The 17,688-nt window shown below is 42.8% G+C and overlaps 1 protein-coding gene across 3 annotated transcripts in view; it reads right to left on the bottom strand.

The window, feature by feature from the left end:
• Window positions 1-17,688, bottom strand: part of XYLT1 (xylosyltransferase 1) — a 204,390-nt gene that overhangs the window by 91,770 nt on the left and 94,932 nt on the right. For all 3 annotated transcript variants that reach the window (XM_069810041.1, XM_069810039.1, XM_069810042.1), the window contains one exon: window positions 8,527-9,058. In XM_069810041.1, the coding sequence (XP_069666142.1) occupies window positions 8,527-9,058 (532 nt within the window). The remainder of the gene's footprint in view (window positions 1-8,526; window positions 9,059-17,688) is intronic.

The following is a 17,688-nucleotide window of genomic DNA, read 5'->3' as shown; positions in this document are numbered from 1 at the left end:
GGCTGGGTTTGGTGGTTTTGTTTTGGGTTTGGGTTTTTTTCTTTTTTTCCCCTTGTTCACCCTTCAGCTCATACCATTGTACCAATAATTTTCTCTAGCCATAGTTTTATTTGACTCTCCCCACCGACACTCTGTCCACGTTTCACAGGATCACTGGGAAGCATTAGCGATCGCTTAAGTACTTTTCTTTCATCTCTGTATATACACAGTAATCTTTATCAAAATATTCACTGAGCTTCTGCTACCCTTGTGCTCTCTCCCCAGGAGGTTTGCAGCGAGGACATTCTTAGCCATTATCCTCTCCCACGCTTGCCCATGCTCCCCCTTTAATGCTCCATAAAACGATATCATTTTCCAAAACAGACGCTTGGTGAGAACTAGGGCTGCTGACCATAAATTTTCCAGCCCTTCTGCCCTCCATTCCTTGTGTCATGCATTGCTCTCAGCATTTCCTTAAGATGCCACTTGTAAGATGCTTTTCTGCAAGTTTGCTGCCCTGGCCTGCCAGGGACCAGCTCTGCAGCCACCAGATCCACAGGTGACTAGACAGGCCTAATGTGGAAAAACATGACCAGACAGTAGCTTCACATGGAAAAAACAGAGGAACATCAGTCTGATTTCATTCTCCCACTTCTAAAATTGTAGATAATCTAGACAGGAATTGTCTGTATTTAAATGAAAGGATTAATTGGCACAGACACCCAACACAGTTTTCCCCTCACTGAATTTCTTCTAAAACCAAAGCTGAAGCTATGCAAGACAAAGTTGACAGAGCCAGCCTGTGCTCATAATGGCCTTATTATTAGGAGAAGAATCCCTCAGCTCTGCAACGCCACAAGCTCACCCATCCCTGAGAAACAACAGACTCCTGTCCTCTACACTGCAGCTGTCCCCAGAGATGCAGGGAGGTGGCAAAACAATGTCACCCTGTTTTGGGATGCCACAAGGACATTTCTAGCAATTCCAGCTCCCTTACAAGATGGACGCAGATATTCCTTCTGCAAAGAAACTTCTCCAGTTTCTGACCCGCTGGCCAGATCCAGTTTCTGAGGACAATTCATTCTTTGGGCCCTCTGCCCAGGGAACAACTCAGCTGTGAGCAGGGAGAAGCATTTTGGCAACTCTTATATCAAGGCTGCCTCATCACTCCCTTCAAATGACCCGAGTGCACTGGTCATCCAACAGCAATGCAGGCAGCCCTACAGTGGGATGCCTGCCTGCACATCCAGTCTGGTGACAGGGGCTTATGTGTACTTTGGATCCCAGCATTTACATGCATTTTCATCACATAAATGATATAGTCCAGTCCTCATCCACACAATGAGGTAGGGTCAATCTTCAGCCAAAACAATAAAGTATCTTTTTGTTACTTAAATCCTAATTTTAACTATCCAAACTTGCACAAGCACAACATACATTCTTCCCAAGATCTCATTTTTCTCCTTACAGTGCCACAGCTTCACTGATTTTATTAGAGTTCATTCTGCTTTACACATGTAAGGGGAGAGGACAGACACACCACTTATTTCATAAACTCATTTCGCCTGAAATGCAAGTACTGAATCTTGAAATGGCCCTTACAATGAAAGAAGCGCTGGAAACACGGTTTCCAGAACAGAACGCAATCTCTGTACATGGTGTAATTACATCTTAGCATTCTGCAGAATACCAGCGTATGGCTTAAATGCTATTAATTGTAAGCAGTTTTGTTCCACAGGATGTTGTTCGCTGATAACTACTCAATTAGGGTTATTTTGCAATTAGTCTACTCACAGTAAATTTATTGCAACCGGAGTCATCTGTGATGCAGCAAATTAAAATGCTGTCTGGGCTGCACGTGCAGTGGCTCTTACATGCTCCTTAAACTGTGTATAGCTCACCACAGTAATTTTGTCACACTAACAGATTAAATGTACAAAAAAGCAGCAGCAGCCAATGTCATTAGGAATCCTGAAACCAGGAGAAAAAGACAAATTTGGGGTTCAATAATCTTTAGATCAAACCCAGTAAGTCCAAAAATGCATTGCCAAAAAATGTGAAAGCTAAACAAAGCTATATGTTTACATGTCACTGTGTGCATACACATGCACATTGAGCAGATGAAATTCTGTATTTGCTTAGTAACACCTCCTATTCTTTTAAAATTATATAGAGGACTCTCTCATTTTCACGCCTTAAAGAACTGCTCTGCTCCAACCTGTAAGTATTTGGCATCTTAGTGGCTTATCCTCTCCCTTCCTGCAAATCACACCTCTTTCTGTTGAGTGCTTTGAAGTAGTCAGACAAAAACATTATAGACATGCAGATTGCTATTATCTGTGCATATTATTCAGTAAACGGAGCTCCAGAGCCCTTTTCTCTCAGTTTGAAAACCAAAAGGCGGCTGGGTTTTCTAAAATGAAATGGAAAATTTTCTTCTCGGCAGCCTGTAAGAAACTGAAAACTCTTGCTTCAATGTGCCAGAGCAGCATTATCAATAAGCATCCAGGGAAAAAGCAGTCTAATCTGCAAAGAACTCTTTCAGTGCTGATGAATGATGTGGAATGAGGGTAGCTTGATTATTTTTCTACTTTATTTATGAGTTGGGTTTACCCCACAGGGATGAAGGTAGCAGAAAACCTGTTTGATTTATAAACTAAGAAAAGACAACAGAAGAGCCAAGGGGAAATAAATCAGGCTCACTTGAGGCTCTGCTTTCCTAGGGACTTTTCTTTTGCCAGAACTACATCTTAGAAAACACCCCTCAAAAAAACCCTGTTACATACTTTTCATCTATCTAGGGCCATAGATCTGTGTCAAGCATGAACTTAGTTGGGTAGTTAATGATAAGGATTAGACCAGTCTCCCCTGGGGATATGGCAGCCTAGAGAAACTGGCCCAGAGGAGGACTGATGGAGATACCACTTGGCACCATGCCTGCAATGACTCACGGACCTGGTGCCAATGACTGAAGAGGAACCCTGCTGCATATCCAGCAAACTTGCAAGGCAAGGGATTCAGAGCTACAAACTACCACGATCCACGTGGGAGTGAAAACAGAGAATTCGGGGACAGAATCCAGCCAGTGGGTCAAAAGCTGGGCTTTTTTCACTGCAGAAGGAAGAGTGTAAGTAGAAGTCACAACTTTAATATGCATGTTGAAATGTGGAGTTGTGTAATTGTAATCACATTGCTGCCCAATAATCTGGGCAGTAATCTCAGCAGTCAGGGTCACAGTGGCCATTCTAAACTATACTCCTGCCCATGGTAGTAAGGGCCTCTGCTGGGGGAAACGTGGCACAGATCAGGTCACTTGTGCTTTGTCAAAGAGGAGTTTATCTAGGTAGAGAGTGAAACTTATTTTAAGAGTAAAGAATTCACATTGAAACTTCTGCTTCTTCCCAATACCTCTGCACAAGGAGGGCCATTCATGATGACAACAGACAAGGAATGGAGGCAGCTGGTCCAGGTCCACCAACAGCTTTGGTGAGCAGAAGCAAGTCTGGCACACCAGGGGAATCAGCATCTCTAGTCTGGCCTGTATAGGACCAGGCTGGAGATGGCCCCAGCAAGGAAACAATCTGCCACATTGTCCACAGGTTGCTGATCTCCATATCACGTCTCCTGAGAAGAAATGAACTCCCCAAAAGGATGTCTCCCTGTACCCTCTCCCCAGCCTGCAGAGGACTGGATTTGCCCCTTCCTCATCTAACCTTGTGCTGAACCTACTTCTCCCCTCTTACCTTCACTGACTGCATTTCCCTTCAAAATACACCTCTACAAACTCCAAACATTCCCTTCTGAGTGAAGGGTGACTTGCAAGCTGCCTGTTGCCCTGATCTCAGCCATAACCTTGGATAAGGCCGCACCTAAAGCCTTTGACACCAATCCTGTTCCATAGTATTTGTGCCCTGTGTTCAGGACCGGCTTGCTGGGAAATGCTGGCTCATGTGCTCTGCAAGTCAGGTAACTGGTGAAGTTGCCATGTTCCATTTTGCTGCTTCAGCAGTGCTGTCTTTCTGCAAGATCCTTAGAGGGACTGCAGTCCCTGTCCTCTTGTTCTCACGGAAATAATGCCTGCATGTCAAACAGGTAATAAACATGATGCTCTTGGTTTTAACAATTCTTTCTTTTATACATCGAAGATAGTTATGTTCTACTTCTTTTGCCTGTTGCCTTTGGAAACAATAAAATACTTAAAAGAAAAAAGAAACAGCTTTGTTCCTGTTGATAACCTGAATCCTGTTCCCGTTGATAACCACTCAAGTGAATGTATCACTTAACACTTATGACAATCCAGCTGGATGGAGTCATGTCCATGATTGATAGCTACACTTAGCAACTTCGTGGTTTTGATCAGCTGAGACAGGATCCAAGGGGATTAAATGCTGGATGACATCTCAGTGGAAACCATAGCACTGGGAACACGTTTATATGTTGGGATAATGGATGAATGTGCTCCTCCAATGCATAAATATTTATACTTCACAGCTCTGCTGAAAACAGACCTTTTTCAAACCAAACTGAAGGGAATAGCACTCACATGCTGAACACATAGACTCAGTCCCCGGCTGTCTGACTTTTGCTGACAAACAGGGTATAGCTTTTTTGATGCATAAGTGGCAAGACCTCTACCCAGATCTCTGCCTACCAGTGACCCTAACAATGGGGTGTCTTATATCCCCAAAAGCTGATGGCCAGTGCTTCACAAACATCTCCTAACCAAGTTCAACTCCTTTAAAGGACCTCTGGAGTTGATGAAGACACCTTTGATGAGGGATGGAGCCAGTCTGTGAGTGAACAGCTGTAGTATTTATGTTCTGCAGTGGGGAGGAGAGATCTGAGACCACAGCACACTTAAAATCAGGCAATGTACCTTTAATAGGTCTATAAAATTTAAGGAACCTACCAAGTTTTTTATATATATATATATATATATGCCTTCTGGTAGGCACCAGGCATCTTCAGTTTGGGGGTTCCTACACATCTGTCTTGATAGCTGTGTATTCAGACATTTCAGAATTGACTTCAAAGTCTGGATCTCCTCCATAGACCTGATGTCCCAAATGGCTTGTGCATTGGTGCCTCCTGCATAAACAACTCATGTCCCATTCAATATGCTGCTGCTTTATCACTTCCCCACAGCAAAGCTCCCTGATCTGCTCCAGAGCAACCCTGTATGTAACACAGGATGTCCAGACTTTCTGCCAAGGAAATCTGGCTGCTGAAGTGGTTAACTTCAGCTGTCAACATGGGCAGGAAGAAATAACCTTGAGGCAAAGAAAAGTCAACATTTTCCACAAGTATCCATCTGGCTAAGTTAAGACATTGTCCAACTATTCTTTTTATACAAGCATCGCTGCCTAAAATAAAAGTCTAAATGAAACTCTAGCACTGCAAACCTAAAAATTGTAGCCACAGTCTTTTTAAACTTAATTTTTTAATGTGGTATATATCCATACCTCATGAGTTGTTACTAAATTCACATGTATTTTACAATAAAACTATATTTGGACAACTCCATTTCTCTAGTCATGTTTGTAGGTCCCAGTTTTCCTGGACCTTTTACTACGTCTTATTACAAATGAAGCATTTATACCAATGTGCAATGTACATACGTGCTGAAAGGCTTCAAGTGTAAAAGGTGACACTGTTCTTGGTTCTAAGACCACGCTATTATCCTCACTGCAGGACATACGAGATAAATTTGGTATTTAAAAAACCAGCAATAAATAGCTCTTGAGAAGCCTGTTTTTAAAAAAGGTACTTGTTTAGAACTTCTGGAAAGTCAACCTGCATCCATGGGAGACAGATTACCAGGCAGGGCATGGAATCTTAGGTGTGTGCAAAATTGCACCCAGCTGCAGTGTGCACTCACACTAATGACAATCCATCTTCCAGCTCGTTCCAGGATATCGCTTGCATGTATAGGATTCACAGAATGGTTTGGGTTGGAAGAGACCTTAAAGATCATCTAGTTCCAACCCCCTTGCCATGGACAGGGACACCTTCCCCTAGACCACATTACTCAAAGCCCCACCCAACCTGGCCTGCAACACTTCCAGCAATGGGACATCCACAAATTCCCCAGACAACCTGTTCCAGTGCCTCACCACCCTCACAGTAAAGGAACTTCTTCCTTACAGCTAATCTAAATCTACCCTCTTCCAGTTTAAAGCCATTACCCCTTGTCCTATCACTACATGCCCTTGTAAAAAGTCCCTCTCCGGTTTTCTTGTAGCCCCCCTTTAGGGACTGGAAGGTTGCTATGCGGTCTCACCAGAGCCTTCTCTTCTCCAGGCTGAAAAACCCCAACTCTCTCAGCCTGTCTTCATAGGAGAGGTGCTCCAGCCCTCTGATCATCTTTGTGGCCCTCCTCTGGACTCGCTCCAACAGGTCCACGTCCTTCTTATCTTGGGGGCCCCAGAGCTGAACGCAGTGCTCCAGGTGGGGTCTCACGAGAGTGGAGGGGGAGAACCACCTCCCTCGACCTGCTGGTCACGCTTCTTTTGCTGCAGCCCAGGATACGGTTGGCTTTCTGGGCTGCAAGCGCACATTGCCGGGTCATGTTGAGCTTCTCGTCACCCAACACCCCCAAGTCCTTCTCCGCAGGGCTGCTCTCAATCCACTCATTGCCCTGCCTGTATTTGTGCTTGGGATTGCCCCAACCCATATGTGAAGCATTTACACTACACAAGGTATTGATGACATTACTAAGATATGTCGTCCTCAATCCCAAAAAGTGTCTGCAAGGTGCTGACCTCCATCAGCTTTCTCACAGACCAGAACTGATTCTCCTGTCAGTAGAGAATAAGAGGGAAGAATACCAAGTATGTGCTTATCACAGTGGATTCCACCAGTGGTACCCCAATGGGACCTCAGGGGCACCTGAGGGGTACTCACTGATGCTCAGCCTGCCACTGATGTCTAGTTTTGCTCAATTCTTACCTCTCCACTGTCCTTTTATCTTCCCTTCAACTTGTGCTGCCTCTGCTGTCCCTCTCCCTGCTTCCCACTGAACACCAAGTCTTCTGCCTGCTCAATTAATTCTTTATCTCCAATGTTTGCCCACCTAGCTTAATGATTTTGAATATTACCATGGTAAGAAAGGGAGAAAAAACACCAAGAGAGACATGGTAAAAAACAAAACAAAACAGTCACAGGTGCATCGAGGTAGGAAATGGGGTGCTCACACCATTCACCCTTGTAATGTGTCATCTAAATTAAAAGCCTAAACTTCCTGTTACAGAGAGATGCTCTTGTTTGGAAACATCCTCTGGGGCACCTCCTTTTTTCCACTGTCTGTATGTGGAGTTTAGCCTCTTAATTTAGGTAATAGCAACATGGATCCTCCTCCCTCCCACCCTGAAACCACCCAATAGTAACCACTGCTTTGCGATGGTGCAATAAACAGGTAAGCCATGGGTGTTAGAGGATGTAACTAAATATTCCTAATGAAAGAAACTAAACATCCCCCAAACCCCATGGCTCACCAGGTTTACTGTACCATCTCAAAGCAAGACCTATTCTTTGTTAAAGTCCCTGTGCACTTTCAGCTTGGACAAAGACATCGACATATCCTTACATGCGTGGGCTGAAGTGCCAATTACAGGATGGGGACTTTAGACTGCTGTATAAACAAGTGCTGTTGCGGATAATGCTGTTCCTTGATCAATACCTACTTTGATCAACTGATCAATGCTTTGTTATTAAAAAATATTAAAAAATAAAAGCACTTTACTGTATGGGAAGCTTACAGCTAAATGAATGGTGGCACATGAAGCACTCTTCTTGAAAAGTAGGAAAAGGTCAGCTCACATGCAAAAGCGACAGCAAGCTGAGAGATACCTCATGTATCTGACTGCATGGAGAAATCAAAAGCAACAAATCAAGGCTTGGCTTAGGCTAGCAGAGGTAACTGACTCTCTACAACAGTGATTTGGGAAATTACTTTTGCTGATTGAAGAACATTAAAAATAGAAGTGAGCCCCAAAATCAGGGGTTTTTTTTCCCCATGCTTTTGGAATTTTTTTATTATACTTCTGATAATTATCTGGATTATCAAAATGCTTAGAAGTCCTGGTTATTAGCTCGGACTCCACTGTGCCACAAAACCAGCCATATCAGCAATGCCACTCATTCAGCGGTTAGCATAAGGCATCAAAATTCACCATGCCTGTTCCCTGACCCCCAAAAAGCACGCAACTCCTGTGCAGAATAACAAGACTTCTGACTATGCTTCTCTGTGCCTGTAGATTAAGAACTACAAGAAACGGGAGTAGCAGCTGAATACCTAGATCACACAGTGTAATAAAAATCTGGTGGAAGTAAAGCGAAAAGAAATTCTGTAGGAATCTACCAAGGATCGTGACATCCACGTAACTCCCTATTTAAAACATACTCAAACCCTCCCTTGTTTTTGCAGACTAAGTACATTATACATTCCTGAAATAAAGCTATTTTTTGTCATCAGAAGGCCATTTCAATTATATAGAATCCTTCCCCCGAGACACTGTGTTATTTCTCCTTCACCATCTACCAACTTACCCTCCAGCGTACAGAAGCGTGTCACCTTCTCTGGCATCAGCTTTCCATGCTTGTGCTGACAATACACCTCTGCGATCTCCTGCCGACACTGCTTAGATTTAGACCGGGACATGGCTGAGATTGCCTCTTTGCCTGTTACCTCACACTTTGGTGGTTGGTCGTATCTCAGTTCAGGGGAGCTGTTTCCGCTTTTTTTTAAATTATGCTGTCTGGGAGACCTGTGAATCTCCTTCAAATTGTTGTTGCTGCTGCTGCTGCTGTTTTTTCCGGGGTGATCACTGAATTGCACCACCTCATTGGAGTTCTTCCCCAGCAGCAAGTTCTCCTTCATCTTCTCCTCTTCTAGCTTCTTTCTCAAGTTCTCCTTTTGCTTGCTAAGGGGTTTTTTCACCAGCTCAGACTGGTGTTTTTGCCTTTGAGTCCTGGGAGCAAAGTTACTGTTATCAATATTTTCAAAGTCCTTGGGGACTGAATTTTCATTATTGCTGTCTGTTCGCATTTTCTCTTTCGGTCGGTGGGAAAAATAGCCATCCTATAAATGGGGAGAAAAATTATACTCATCTTACTAAAAATAGTCACATCCCATGCATTACAAGCATTTTTTACATGAAAACATAAATCAATTACAATCCAACAAACTGCAAAAAAATCCCCACGTCGGGGTTCATAACAGAAAGACGGAGCTGAGAGAGGCCTCTGAGCTGCCCAGGTCAGTGCAGACGACCATCCCCTGCACCCCCGTCATCACCAAGCCAGAGTCCAAGCCCCATCTCAGATAGAGCAGGGAGGTTTTACACAGGTTTGTGAGCAATTATTAACCAGACTTCACCTGACAGGATTAAAAATCAGTGGCAAAACTGACACAGGCTTCAATGGAGCAAGAGCACATCGTTCAATGCGTTCCTTCACGCCTTGTGTTAATGACCGCAGTTCGGTACCCCAGGAACTGCCGCATTCCTCTGCAGAAAGCACCACGTGACTTTAGTCCAAGCTTTCCTTCAGCGAAGTAACTCTGCTACAACCCAAACCCTTCCTAGTTTTGTTTTTGGGGGAGTTTCTACATAATAAAACTTCGAAGACGTGTTTCTCACAGGGTGCATTGCAGCTTTGCTGCACGTGGGAAGCTGTGGCAGCAACGAGCCCCGTGTGAGAGGGTGAGCAGCCGCAGACACTCGGGCTCCTTGGGAGGCTCAGAGCCAGGCTCAGACATCAGCTCTTAACCACCACGTTCCTCTTCTCCACGCTTTGATAAATACACAGATCATAGTGTTGCAACGTTTAAAATAGATCATATAAAGGAAAAGGAACAGGCCATGTAAAATATTTGTCTGATGCAGAATAATGCTTTGCTTTACCATTTCACCCCCGCCTCCACCTACTGCCACAGGAACTCATCCTAGCCCATCAAGAAAAGAGCAAGTTTACACCACCAAAGAGAAAGGAGGACTATCCCAAGGATCCTAGAGACAACAAAGAACATGGCAATCTGCTCTAGAAAAGATGTGACAGAGTAGAACAAAACCGAGAGCCACTTATATGTGTATAGTACTATCAAATGAGAACTTGTCTGATAGCCAGGGGTGGCTATCAGACCGCAGAAACTAGTCCTCAGGCTAGTGGGGGACATAATTTTTAGACCCGTGGAACAGGATCATCTCCATTTATTGAAGTGATCAACAGCAGACAAAATCATTGGGGAATTGTTATTATAACATCTGAAGACAGGAGTATAAATATTGATAGACTTTTTGAGTCTGTCCTGGTTTCTTTCTACTAGTTAAAGACCTAACAACCAAAAATCAGAGGCTGGTAAATGACTGCATCCACTAACAATGATTGACGGGAGCCACTCTTAGCACCTATGAACCACATTTTGTATTCAAAACATTTTACCAGCATTAGCTAATTGTCTCTCACATCTCTTCTGCAAGGAGCTATTTAACTGTCAGGTTTTGTAGAGGAAGGAGAGGGAGATAATGACTTATCCGAGGTCATGCAGGGAGTCAGTATCACTTTGACCTCTGTAGCTCAGCAATGAGAAATGTTTGAATAGTTTATTCATTAGAAGATGTGTTTCTGTGAGTGACTGAAGCGACTCTCTCTCCATGAATATCTCCAGCTCACAAGTAGCTTTAGCTACACAGAGCAATGTAGAGATGTTTAAAAAAAAAAAAAAAAAACAAAACCAAAACAAAGCCCCAAACCAAACCAAAACCAAACACACAAGCCAAAACCCAAACGTTTTTCAAACAAAATATTTCTAGTTTGGAGAGAATATATCTTTTTAAAAAAAATTATGTTTCTAATTTTTAAGGGCACACATGAAATCAAATTCTTTTTTCTGTCATCTTCTTTTAAGGAGAAAAAAGAATAGCATTTTTTAAAGAATAATAGAATCATTTAGGCTGAAAAAGACCCTTAAGATCATCAAGTCCAACCATAAACCTAACACTGCCAAGTCCACCACTAAACCATGTCCTTAAGTGCCAAATCTACACATCTTTTAAATACCTCCAGGGATGGTGACTCAATCCCTTCCCTGGGCAGCCAGTTCCAATGCTTGACAACCCTTTTGGTGAAGAAGTTTTTCTTAATAACCAACCCAAATCTTCCCTGGTGCAACTTGAGGCTGTTTCTTCTTGTCCTATCACTTGTTACTTGGGAGAAGAGACTGACATCCACCTCGCTACAACCTCCTTTCACATAGTTGTAGAGTGATAAGGTCTCCCCCTCAGCCTCCTTTTCTCCAGACTACACAACCCCAGTTGCCTCAGCTGCTTCTCATAAGACTTGTGTTCTAGACGCTCCACCAGCTTCGTTGCTTTTCTTTGGACACCAAAGAGAAAACAAAACAAACAAAAAATAGTTTCAAGACAGCCCCCATTCCCATGAATGACCAAACTAAAAAAATAAAACAATTATTTTCAGAGCTCAGCTCCCTTCACTTAGTCTGTACCTCCAATGTATCGTAAAAGAGAAAGACCCCTTCAAACCCAGCAGCAAACTGAGTCAGAAAAATGTAAAGCTTATTAAAATCATACCCCAAACATCTCCACTGAGCCCCTGCTCTGAGACTTCAGATGTTTGACAGTCGTCATGTTCTCTTTGTTGTTCAGCCACCTCCAAAACCTCAGCTTAGCTATGTCACTTGTAAATTTGACTTGCTTTATTTTAATGCATTTGGCTCTTGGATTTGTATATGTGAAATAGCTCAGAAACTTTAATTGTTGTGCTGCCGCATTTCCTCTAAGCTGGTGCCAGAATTCACCTTTTCTCCTCATCAAATAATTAAATGGAAGATGCCCTGCACGCTTGTGCATACATATACGTATATATGGTTGTGTGTGTGTGTGTATATATATATATATATACACAGCGCTATATGCCTAATTTAAATTACACTGACCACAAAGAATCAGAACAAACACACAGCAATTACCCTTTAAAACATATATACTGTTCCCTTTTTGACAGCAGGACATTCTACCAGCCCTCTGACGTAAGCAGGAACACACAGAGCTATCTGGAGTTGCAGATATCTGGATAGATAAATGAGAATAACTAAAAGAGACACAAAAGGGTTGAGGTAAATCTGTGTGGATGGTGTGATCCATAACCACAGTGGGTCACCCAGGACTTTCCCTGTCTCTTTCAACTGTTTTGTCCCCCAGTTATACAAAACTTAAATACAAGAGGCATCCAAGATGGTATTAATGCCATTAACATAAATTTTATAACCCAAACACAGCCTGAGCTATTCTTTATAAGTAGTCCTTAAACTTCAACAGGTTAAGTAGTGAAATACAAAGGAAACTATGAAAGAGCAAATACGAACTTTATTTGTTGCATTTCAACAGCAGCAGTATGCAGAGAGGACCAGGGACACCACTCCACCGTAACGCAAAGCATCCCTATCATTAGTTTTCATCATTAATACAGTTTAAAGCATTTTTTATCTGTAACTGGAGTTTTCCACCATGCTGCAACTTAGGGCCAAAATACCTGGCTGCAATGATGGGGCGGGAGGCGGGGGGGAATCTGTCTTCTCCATTAAACTCTTTCCATGGTCTCTAAAGGCGATGTCACGATAAGATATTTCTGTGTATCTTGGCAACATTCCCTCTCACAGGCTGACTCTTGCTAAATTATTTTTCTCTTTAAGCTAAAAAAAAAAAAAAAAAAAAAATTGCATCCTAATCTGTACAGCAAATGGCATGTTGATAAACGGGAAAGGAAGGGAGAGATGTTCACTGCTGTTGGTTTTCCTTGGTAATTCTTATTACCCCAGATGAGACTGGCCTGAACCAGAGCAACAGGCACATACCCTCTCATGTCCTAAGGACCCATGCTCTGCCCTCCTGCCCCATCCAAACCTCTCTGTAGCTTAAAAAAGCCTCGAAGGATGAAGTTTGGGCCACATTCCTCTTTCAAACAGCATCTGACGTGATACTAATGTGATGCTTCAGCCGGGATCTTCACTCTCCATATTACCACCCCTGCACTCATGAGTGGCCGGTCAAGTTGTGCAGCTCCCTAGGGACCAGTGGAGGCTGCAGCTCCCGGGTGTTTAGGCAGAACGTTCCCACCCGGCTGATGTACTACGCTTGCAGAGAGTGGTAGAAAGCTGTGATGAAACCTCAGGAGAAAAATGCAAAGTAAACAGCAGATTTACTGGTGAAAGGTTCACCTCTTTAAACTGTTTTCCTCCTTCAAGTGCTTTGGTCCCCTCTGGGAAATGCTTTTCCAAGACTACATGCTAGAATTTGAAAAGACAAATGAATTTTAAATGCTTCAAAGGCAGACACAAAATTAAGCTCGGCTGTAACTCTTCCCTGCCTGCAGGGACAGATAACACCACAAAACCTCCCTGCCACGGAGGACATGTGGTGTCTGCAGAGAAATCTCTTTGGGAGGAGCAAGGACTAAAAATAAAGCACAGTCTATAGAACAGCTGTACCAACCGAGAGCTATAGATATACATTGAAAAATAAGGATGTGTAATAAATACCACAGTTGGACAGTCAAATTCCAGCCTCACTTGATCCCACACCTGTTGATGCAAATGTTAAATGCCACAAACCCAGAAATCTCCATCCACCTTTAATCTGCATTTGTCTCTCACAATAACTTTCATCAAAGCCAAGCGTAATTTTTACAGCATAATGATTTCAAGATAGGATCCATACGTGACAGCAGAATGTACATGTTTGCAGTGCAGGGGAAATGAAACTCAGCACCCTGAGCTTAAAACAGCAGCAGCTGCTGACAATAAATTGTGTTCATTTGTGAAGTTCAGGGGTACAAACAAAAGCAGCACATCTGGTTTTCAGCTGGCTACGGGAGGATGGCTTTTACTTGCTCTGCAATATTTAATTTTCATGGTGCTGGATTAATTGCAGACTTTATTTGCCATGGATGTCTAACATATTCAAGTCAGGACAAAGTCATCTCAGGGAAAGACGATCTTGAAACCAAGCATTCCTGGTTCTGACAGTACCATGCGTTGTACATCAGCAGGTTTGCTGTTTCAAACAATCTTTTTCAACTTTTGTCTAGCTATTCATTAGTAGCACCTTTTTATCTCTCTCTGTGCTTGCAAATCACATTAAATACACTGAAAAAATGGAAGGTTATACCAGGATCAAATTAGAAGCGGAGAGCCTATAAATATAGCCTGTACATATCCACAGTCAAAGATGAAAGCAGTATTTTCAAACCAAGACCTGACACTGCTATTTGTTGTTGTTGTATAGACTTAATCTCATCCACAGAACACACAAAAAAGTTATTATGGAAAGCACCATTTTGGTCTTTGCAATAGAGTATTTCTCTTTAGAACAGACATAGATCAGAAGAGGCTTTATCCAAAGCCAGCTCATTTGGGAGGCTACCCTATAAAAATTACCCAATATTATAGGTCTCAAACACAACACATACGACCCAAGAGCAGGTATTTCAGCTGTGCTTCCGCTACACTGCTGGCAAAACACTCCTATTCTGTGTGATCCTACATGTGCTTCTCTGACAGCCCTGGAGTGACACGGCCTCCCTTTGGGACTAACAGTGAAAATGGTGCACCCTTCCCACGGGAGGTCGTGTTTGTAGCTCAGTAATGACCCACTCCTGCTCCCGACACCAATGAAAGCCATTCCACTCTTACAGACAAGTGCAGGATCAGGTCAAAGTATTTTTTCCTACATTTTAAAAGCCAACTCTGTTTACAGCCTTTATAAAGAAACCTTTGGAGGCTTTTCATCACTTTGTAGCACCATATTCCAAAGCTCAATTGTGACACTGTGGATATCTACCACAGAACTCAGGCCTAAGAAAAGGATTTCAAGAAACAGAAATTTTCAGTCCTAACTTTATCTGGTTCTCAGAAGGTACATGGAGAGGTTAACTGCTGAGTACTCAATGGTAAGAGCCCTGGCAGGGAGAGTTTTAATGACTCTGGGGCCTCTTCTGCCTGTGCACATGCTGCAATTCAGCAGTAACAAGCAAATACTCCCAAACTGGGAAAGAACAGTCTGTACTCAGGAGTGTGCATGAGATCATTGCCAATTACATACTGATTGCCATTGATGCTAAAAATAATAATATAATATTAATGCAAAAATAACATTTTAAGCTCAGAGCCATTGCATGTAATGAGAGAGTTTGAATTCTGCTCCAAATTCTGCTCCTTGTTGAACGCACAGGTTTTAATTTGCCGAACTCCACACCTTTAGTGTGTTTTATTAAAATCTGTCACACAAAATGTATGCTCTTTGGTATATTAGCCACTAAATCCATGGTGATTTAGCGTCTGGGGCTCAGGCATCGTGAGCTTGATTGAATCTGAAGTCCCATCTATCTCAGGAGAGAAAGCCTGGGTTCCTGTGGAGATGGAGGTAGAGTCTTCGCGATCTATTGAGAAGATCATGGAACAAATTGATGTTGTCACCTACTACAGACCCAAAAGCAGCTGCCGCTCACTGTACCTAGCACAAATGCAGAGAATTTGGAAGAACTTTACAGCCCTCTGTAATGACAAATGGATTTTAACGACAGCCTGTTAACACTCTCAAAGGCTTTGCAAGTCCAACACACACCTGCTCAGCCAGACCCCAGGTAGTTTACATACCTGCAGACTGCCTCTCTCCACATTTTTTTCACTTGCATCTGTCATGTATATTTGCTTCTAAGTTAAGTGCGTTTAAGCATAAATTTGCATTTGGGTTTGCCCAGTTTAGAAAATCTAGGTCAAATTCTCATGTAATTTTTCAGGTACAGATCTCTATCCTGAATACTAAAGGCAGGAGGTGAAAGACTATGGCTACAATATTGACCAAGGCAAAACTCTAATACACCAGTACATTGTCTGTGTAAAACTAGAATACGTTACAAGGCCATTAGGAACCAACTTGCATAGTTTCAGACTGACCCTGGAAGGGGTGCCCCTGTCAACAGCCAGGATTAGGTGGTATGACTGTTCATTTTTGCAATCTGCAAAAAGCCAATACCAGACCAATTTCAAATCTGCTTTCAAAGAGATAATGCGCATATAAATCAGCAGAAACACAAACATCAGAGGCCTGATGTGCATCAGCTCTGCAGACAGCAAGGGCATGCAGACTTTGCATGGCTGACGGATCTAACTCGAGACACCCAACCCAAAGGAAAGAGCCCATACCATGCAGGAAGGCACTGCTCCAGCATCACCCCCTACATGCCTGTAGAAATACAGTGCCACTAAGATGGCTCCTTTTGTAGAGGCTTGGTAAGGAAAGGTAAAGAAAACCCTAATCAGTTCACAAAGGCTCACAGTAAGAGCTTCCATTTATCTGTGAAAGGTGTTCATTGCAACATGCAGAGCATCTCCTCACAACAAGAAAATGCTCTTAACTCAGGAAAAGTTATTCATTGTATGATTTCTGTATCAAGAAAGCCCTATAAATACCACACAGATGGATGGACCATATGCAATCAAGCCCTCAATGGCAAATGTTCACAGTTTCAGTTCATCTGACACAACTGATTTTCTCCCCAGCGTGGAGGGATTTGCTGTCGTCTTGTACTGAGAACATATTCTCATGTTCTTCCCCAGCAAAGCTTGGTACCTTAAACACACAGCAAAACAAACGAGAGATATGCATATGCACACACTGAGCGACAACAGAACTCACAGACCTTCCTCTAAATACAAAACGACTGGACATGCTGGCCTTGAGGGCCAGGTATAAATCAAACCCCTGTACTATAAAAAACTAGTTTATTTTTTTTTCTCCTGTCACACAATAAAATACTTAACAGTTATTGATCACATGTGAAAATATGCTATCACTGGGCAGTCATGCAGGACCATGCACATCTGAGACAAAAAAAGTGCCTGGAGCTGGTGCAGACACTTGCCACTTTGCTGGAGTAAGCTGTGCTGGGGCAGGCTCCAAACCAGCTCACAGCTCAAGGAGGCAAAGAACACCTTCAAAATCTGCATCATATGTCAAAGCTTCGAAGAGACCTGGTCAGTTTTTACAGGACCATCTATATTACCTGTCCTGTGACCAAGAAGAATTTAAACAGCACTATGAGAAGATAATTAAAACAAGTTTCTGTTCAATATTAATTACAGCTCTGTGACATATTATTTTGTAATGCTTGTTAATTATTCAATAATGATACCTTCCAATTGCCAGAGGAGTCAGAGGACGACATCTCTACAAGCAAGGTCTGCTTCTGGATTAAATCCTTTTTTTTCTGCTCTAACCTTCGTATATTTGAGGGTTGTTTCTTAGTTGAAATCAAAACCTTTCCCCACAGCAGAACTACAAACATTACACTATGGTCTTCAGAACAAGAGCAGAAATCATAAAACCTCCTCATGCTCCAGTGGGCTCAAAATCCAATTTCATCCCCTTGTTTGGAACAGCTGGGCACACCTCTCCCTTGGCACACGGCCAAAGAAACTTCTTCAGACCAGCCGTTCCACAGGCAGCTGCAGGCTGCCAAACCAAGGAGCATGGCAACTTCAGCCCCACAGCTGATTCCTGAGGCAGTTGTGGGAAGCAGCTTCACTCCATTCTCCTTTTCTGCAAGAGTCCAAGAAAAACCATCTTTCTCCATCACTGTAAAGTAAAACTACAGAGCATTTGCCTGGAATTGTCCAAACGCTCATGCTTCTGC

This window comes from Haliaeetus albicilla, chromosome 22, assembly GCF_947461875.1.
Source record: "Haliaeetus albicilla chromosome 22, bHalAlb1.1, whole genome shotgun sequence".
NCBI classification, from domain to species: domain Eukaryota; kingdom Metazoa; phylum Chordata; class Aves; order Accipitriformes; family Accipitridae; genus Haliaeetus; species Haliaeetus albicilla.
Note: the sequence above shows the minus strand (reverse complement) of the source record. Positions and strands in the feature narration are given on the sequence as shown.